The 7,207-nt window shown below is 45.4% G+C and overlaps 1 protein-coding gene across 1 annotated transcript; it reads right to left on the reverse strand.

The window, feature by feature from the left end:
- Positions 1-240: 240 nt before the first annotated feature.
- LOC147706834 (uncharacterized) lies at positions 241-1,931 on the reverse strand. The gene is made up of 3 exons (XM_086925588.1): positions 1,772-1,931; positions 718-1,475; positions 241-270 (listed from the first exon to the last, which is right to left on the reverse strand). The coding sequence occupies exons 1-3, from the start codon at positions 1,929-1,931 to the stop codon at positions 241-243; spliced, it is 948 nt and encodes a 315-aa protein (XP_086781714.1).
- Between the last annotated feature and the right edge of the window lie 5,276 nt (positions 1,932-7,207).

Consider the following 7,207-nt stretch of genomic DNA (forward strand, 5'->3'; position numbering starts at 1 on the left):
GCGCATGTGATTAATGGCTCTCTCATTTCCACATAGGTGATAGTGCATATGCCGTCCGCTCGTTCATCCGGACACCCTACCTGAACCCATCAACCCCGAGTGAGAGACGATACAGCGTGGCACACAAATCAACTTGCAACGTTGTGGAGCGCACCTTTTGGCTGTTAAAAAGCAGGCTCCACTGACTCCACAAAAGTGGAGGCGCACGTCAGTACTCACCCCTCATCTGCAGTAAGATCATCACAACTTGCGCTCTGTTGCACAACCTTGCTACAAAGAAAGGTACAGAAGTGGAATTAAGTGATTATGAGGACCACAATGATGAATGTGCACAGCCTGAGCCCAACACAGCAGGAGTGGCGCCAGCAACAGATAGGAGACAGAGACGGGCAGAGATCACACGCAACTATTTCTAAGTAAGGAGACACAGCCAGGTGTAGTATGTACACAACGTAGTTTAATTTTTTGGCACTACGCCAGTGCACAAAGGCACAAATGTGCAAAACCAATTGTAGCCATCCACTTTGGCAGTCCTGGGTTACTTCACCCATTGCAGGTTAGGGAGTGTGGGCAGCATCAGTTTTTGTGGCCACGCCTACCGGTGACGGATGACATTGGCTGGCTGTCCTCACTGGGTGCGTGGGCAGTGGCAGCCCCATGGAGCCTGCTGCTTCTTCGTGTGTCAGTAATAAGGGGGGTTGTCATGCTGCTCCTTACACATCGCCTGCAAAGCAGGGAAGTGGCAGTGGCCAGGCGGTTGACTGTCCTTGTATGTCGTTCTGCCCGCTGCCTCTCCTTTCGCCTTGCTGCCTTGTCCTGGTCAAGCTTGCTGCACAAGAGCAGTACAGACTGGGACATGTCCCGTATGCCCGCAGCCATCTCTCTACTCCCCTCCGCCATTGAGCTAATGCCCTTTTCAATGTTTGTCATGTTCTCATTCAGGTTCCTCATCTGGCGTTGCACCGACTGGATGGTCTTCTCCTGCATGCGCTGTATTTTCACCATGCTACTCTCAAGTCCACAGAAAACACTGGGACCCTCAACATGTTGCAATTCATTGCTGTCTCTGGCCTGGCGACGTCTGACACCTGTGTGGGCCCCCTCGGTGCAGGACTGCTGATTGCCAATGCTGTCCTCACCGGCCACGGTTGATGTTTCACCCCCCACCGTGTCTCCTGCTGATGACTCCATTTCTATTAGTGTGGCAACTACATGCCTCTTGCTTTTTTGGACGGCAGGTATTGTGACAGCCGGTGACGCAAGCAGTTCAGGTGAGGACAGTAGTAGAAGGGAGCCAAAACGCTCTGGGGAGGCCTGCAGCTGTGGTGACGCTGGAAGGTCTTGGGAGGCTGGCTGTGCTGGTGGTGCTGCAGTTTGCTGGGTGGTATTCCCTGCACTTGTGCTCACCTCCTGTGTGTCTTCCCTCTGTGGTGCACTGCCTTCCTTCTCCTTGGTACACCTGCAAGATGTATCGCCTGTGGACATAAATTCGTACATTAGCTCTGTGGCCTTGCAGCCCTGCTTATACAATTAAATTCTGATCTCTGAAACACTGTTGCTATTGCCTCAGCTTGCTTATCACTGATGTGTGTTGCATGCCTTGTTCTTTGGTATGCTGTCTGACATGGTAGATGTTTCATTGACTACATCTCCCATAATGCATTTATGGTGTATGTTGCTACCTGTACTGGAGTGGGGTTAACACTACCACATAGGGGAAGGGGAATGCGAAGGGGATGAGGTAGGGGTGATTGCTGTTCATGCTTCTTACCTTTTCTGGTGGCAGCTCGGACTGAGCTGTCTGCATCTCCCACTCCACAGACGCTGTCTGGTTCGATGGTGGACTCCACCAGCTCCTCCAGCTCAGTCAGGGCAGGTGCCCTGTCGTTCCCTCCTCCAGTCAGGTTTGCCTGTTTGTTGAGCTCAGCCATCTTTCGCTTTGTCAAGCTCCGGAGGTCGTACCACCTCTTCTTCAGGTCGTCAATCTCCCGTGTGGTGACTCCGATGGCATTTACTTTTAACTGTATTGCCAGCCAAATCTTCCTTTTGGCAGATTCTGCCACCAGCAGGGACTGCTTCTCAAACACTTTATTGTGCTCCTTTACAACCTCCTCCACCAGGACCTGCAGCTCCATTGTGCTGAATTTGATCTTCCTCTTCCTCTCCTCAACTTCACTCTCTGTGTCTTTGCTTGCCATTTTTTCAATTTCCAAGGAGTAAAGTTTTCCAGTGACTTAAGGGCTCTGCTCTGCTCTCACAGCCTCTCCAGCAGCTTCAGATTGCTTGCACCTACATGTGTGTGGCCACTTCCTGGTTGGGAGGAAGGGTGGTTGCGCATGATTGGCTGAATCCTGGGTTTTTTCCAATTTTGAATAGCCAATTCCATATTTACCGAAACGGAATTTACCGATCGGTGTTGAGGATTCGGTATTTATTTACCGAATTGTACAGATTCGGTAATTTTTACAGAATTATTACCTACACCCCAAATACCGATTTCTAAATACAGATTCGGTAAAATTCATAAAACATCGGTATTTAAGAAACGCTATTTGGGATTTACCTACATATGGCCCTTAAATTTCAATGAGGTATAAAACAGCATTGACCATTTGAAAGGCTGAAGGAAGCACTCACTTCGGCCCCTCCAGCACCCCAAACATGATCTACTCTCATGAACAACCTTTCTCTGTGGCGACAGATGCCCCATTTTATGCAAATGGTGCTATTTTGTTGCAAAGAAACACTGAACTGAGGCATTACACTGTGTTGCCTGATATTCTTAAACTTTAATTGCAGCAGACAGGATTTATACAATTTGTGATAGAGAGTTTTTAGCAATTAAGGAAGGATTCAGCCAGTGTAGGCATTATTTGAGCGAGGTCAAGTTTCCCATTACAGTGTGATGGGTGTGATGAGACCATAACATCTGGGATATTTAAAACCAATAAGATTTTTGGATCCTTAGCATGCTAGATATACATTATTCATTATGTTTTCATTGCACTTCAACATCACATATTTGTGCAGAAGGGGTCATGATAATGCATGTGCTTTACCCATCCTTAAGAGGAAGATCAGGAAGGGGATAGCAATGCTCCTACTCTTCTGATGGTTCCAAATTAAACAGATTTAACTGATGCATCCCTAAAACAGATGAGCAGGTGTGAAACAAGAAGAATGGATTGAAACACTCCCAAAGAAAAGAGGATTGCCCAAAAAGGTTTTGACTCATTTAGGAAGGCTACAAATGCTATCCAAGTCAATGCAGGCACAGGTTTTAAATATGTGTCATGATAAAAAATGGCAGAGAATCAGGTATTAAAAGGATAAATGATTTTTTCAGAGTTATTTTGGGTGGCCTCAGTTGTTTAGTTTAGTGGAGGAATGTTTGTGCCAAAGCCAAGACCCACTGATCAAAGATCTATTGGGTTACTACAACCCCTTACAGCTCCTCAGAACCCAAGTCTTGTATAGCCATGCTAAATCCCAGGATCATATAGTTGTTATGGTAGTTGTAAATTACCTTACAAAGATAGCACATTCCTGTCATGACTCAGGGACAAAGCAGGCAGGCTTCACTTAAACAAAGCTGAAAGATCTCGGAGAAGGGCAGAATAAGGACTCTACCAGCATGAAGACTGGAGACCAATTCATGGAAGACTGGGTGTGAGGGACCGGAACCAGTTTTTCCAGGTCTAACGCAGAAGGTCAGCCAATCAGATGGCAGTAGGATCACACTCTGGGATATGTAAACAGCTGGGAGGCAGTAGCAATTTGCCTTGCAACTGCTTAGTTGTATGGCTCTCACTCACTTAGCTTGAATTCTATTTACGGCATTTCCCTGCAACTTTGTTTTGCTCTACCTTTTTCCCTTATGCTTCCCTTTGTTCTTCCTTAGTATTCCTCAAAATCTACTCTCCATTGACTTTCACCTGCTCACTGGTTTTTGACATGATCACAACTAATCAGCATGTTCTAATGCTCTAGAGCTCATGGAAGGTAACTGGACACTTCTTGGGTTTGTTATCCGCTTTCCTTTATTACGCTTCAGTTAGACTTGCTGTACCAGTTGTGTGTGGTTCCTTTACAAACCTCCCAAAAAGAGTGTTTTGCTCAAGTCATCTAAAATGCCTGAGAGGTGTGAGATCTACTCCACCGTGTTTTTCTCTCTCATTCCCAATTCCCCTGCTCCCCTCTTATAAATAGTAGGTATGGGATTCCTATTCTTCCACTTACTGTTGTTACTTGGTGGAGAGTAGTGGAATAGCATCAAAATGTCTTCCTCCCACATGACTCCAAACAGGGTTGTGACACTTTCATTCCTCTCAAGAGTCTACCATCCACTTTAGTTCTGGCAATATTTCTTGGATAACACTTGTAAATGGCATTGACTGTCTGTGTTAATCATCAATGACTGAGGTTCTCAGTTTGGGGCTCATTTTTGTCAATCCCTGTTGAAAACTTTAGAATCACCTCACTTTCCACATACATACACAGATGCACAATTAGAAATGATGAATCAGGAATTGGAACAGTATCTACAATGTTTAGATGCAGCACTTCCAGATTTGGATTCTGTGCCTCCATTAGCCAACATTTCATATAAGAATTCTTTACATAGTGCTTTGGGTTATTCACCTTTTTCATGATTTATGGGTTTCACCCGAGTACTTGGCCAAGTCTAAAAGCATCTGCAACAATTACCTTATAACAAGAGTTGACAAGATCCCTACAGGCTATACATAAGTCTGCCTGTGCAAACATCATGAAAGCTATGAGACATTTGCACATAGGAAGAGAGGTTCCATTCAAATGATATTCTGTGGTTATCCACAGAACATCATACGATTCCAGTGACCCATCCCAAATCTACTCCCTTGTTTGTAAGCCCTTTTAATATTCTGACATTAATAGACAAACTGCCTTTAGTTTAGAAGAAACATCCTGCTGTTTATATATCCTTAATCTAATTGGCTAACGTGTCAGATAATGATCCTCCTCCTCCCATCTTAGTGGATGATTCTCTGGAATATGATGCAGACAATATTAGGGACTATCAGGTGGTACGGGGATTGTAAGAGTACGTTTTCCATGGAATGGATGTGATGTATCTGAAAACTCTTGGAACCCAGCTTTGTTATTCATGTATCTTGTCCTATTAATCAATTTCAAGCATCCTTCCCTGGTAAACCTGGGTCTGTTGTTGAGAAAAAGTATTGTAGAAGGAGTGTTATGCTAGGAAATGATGTAAAACGGTGTAAAATGGAAAAGAAAGTCATACCTGAAATGTTGGAGAAAATGGATCATAGGGAGTTGATGGATTATAGCAAAAAACAAAGCAAAACAAAAAAAACTACAATCACTTTTGGGTGATAAGACAAAAGTCACAGTTAGAAGTAAACATCTCCCAGGTGAAGAGAAGAACATCAGTAGAAAAATTGGAACAGAGGGATAGACGTCTACTAGTAACAGATAGCCCTTATGTTTTGTAAAATTCATAGTTTTCGTTTGTTAATGATGCTGCCCACGTATTATTTATTACAGCTGCATTTAAGTGCATAAACTACGAATTATATGCCACAATTGATTCTTCCTTGTATTGTTCTTTCTTCATCCAATGTTCCAAATGCTTTCTGATTGATCCCAAACTGGCAAGTGTGTTGAGGAGGTACCCCTTCCAATCTGCCCACTTCATGGCCGGCTCACCCGGTTTTGGGAGGAAGGGCACTGGATTTGTGAGGAAGAAGGTCTGGGCACACATCGTGGTAGTGGGGGCTCACCTGCGAGAAGGGAACTGCGCTCCAACCCAGCTCCTCGTCTGCTGCGAACAGGACACAATGCTGGTGGCGCAACGTCTTACTTTGGTGCTGAGCTGTTCAGACCGGCTCCGAAGTACGTCCTTGGGCCCCTGGATGAGGTTACTTGTTAAGCAGCGATGCGCAGCAGTTGACCACGTGCAGGGGCCCTTGGGCATCTGATCGATCGTGAGCACGTGCACTGCGCCGTCAGCAAGAAAGTTCAGGTGCAGGGTTGGACAGTATGCAGTTGAGTAAATGACTGAGAAGGATAGTCAAAGCTGCTGCATGGATCCACGTCCTTGCATATGGCGTGTGGCGAGGCTCACTTGGCGGGCACGGGCAGGACGTTATGCTGAGCACCGGGAATCCCCTCTAGGGATGTGCTGAAGTCGAGGAGCATGCTGGAGCTGTGGCTGAAGGTGCTCACCTTATGTGCGCTGGGCGGTAGGCTGCTGGTGGAGACCAGGGCGTGGCTGGTTGCCTGCGGGGCTGTAGATGCCCAGACGCTCCTCTCCCTCTCTTAAGCACTGTGCAGAAGGCGCACTTTCCGTCGTGAAAGCAGACCGAGACAACATGTGAGTCAGGCGGCTGTTGCAGCAGGATTCGTTTCCCCTCGTCGCCAGTTTGTAAGTTAGTCCCCGCCACATAAACCACAGGGACAACGTTGTGATTTGGGAAGTACTTCTTTATTGCCCAAAGGGAGGCGCGTACCACCTCCGCTATGCTGAGTTCCTAATGGCACGCGCTCTCCCGTCAGGCACTGTGTGAGGTCACGTGGGTGACTGACGACTAGACTGCGACACCACAACAGGCAGATATTTTCTCGGGTATCTTCCAAGTGGTTCCATGTTAAGGTTAAGATATCTCCCAATGATTTGGCTTTTTTGAAAGTTATTCTTGGGTTTTGGTCCACTGCATCTTTAATTAGTTTTTCTTTTTGCAATATGCTCCAGTTTTTCTTTAATATTCTCTTTATCGTTGGATGTGCTAACCTGTACTTACCATGTAAAAGAGTCTCTTCATTTCCGTTTTCTTTTTTCTTTTTCGTCTCCTTCTGTTTGATAGAGTACCTCTGCTTGTGTCTTTTTACTGATTGTTTCACTTGCATCCTGTAATACACTTCTTGGGTAACCCCGTTGGATGAATATTTCTGTCATCCCCTTTATTTCTTTTTTCAATTGTTCTTCTGTTAAGCAAATTCTTTTTTGCTCGTAGCATTTGGCTGTCTGAAATACTAAATTTCAGTGCTGCGGAATGCCCACTGTTGGCATGTAACATTGAATTAGTGGCTGTGACTTTTCTATGGATGGGTGAGACCAAATTTTCATCTTGAACATCCAGATTTACATCCCAAAACTCACAATGTGTCTTACTAATAGATGCTGTAAACTTGATGTTGGCCTCAT

Source organism: Lissotriton vulgaris, chromosome 6 (assembly GCF_964263255.1).
Source record: "Lissotriton vulgaris chromosome 6, aLisVul1.2, whole genome shotgun sequence".
NCBI lineage: Eukaryota > Metazoa > Chordata > Amphibia > Caudata > Salamandridae > Lissotriton > Lissotriton vulgaris.

Bases quoted from the DNA above. Each gene is read 5' to 3' on its own strand.
- LOC147706834 (XM_086925588.1), bottom strand. From the start codon at position 1,931: ATGGCTGAGCTCAACAAACAGGCAAACCTGACTGGAGGAGGGAACGAC. The intron at 1,476-1,771 runs GTAAGAAGCATG...TTATGTCCACAG, and splicing joins CCGAGCTGCCACCAGAAAAG to GCGATACATCTTGCAGGTGT. The intron at 271-717 runs GTAAGGAGCAGC...CTTTCTTTGTAG, and splicing joins CCCTGCTTTGCAGGCGATGT to CAAGGTTGTGCAACAGAGCG.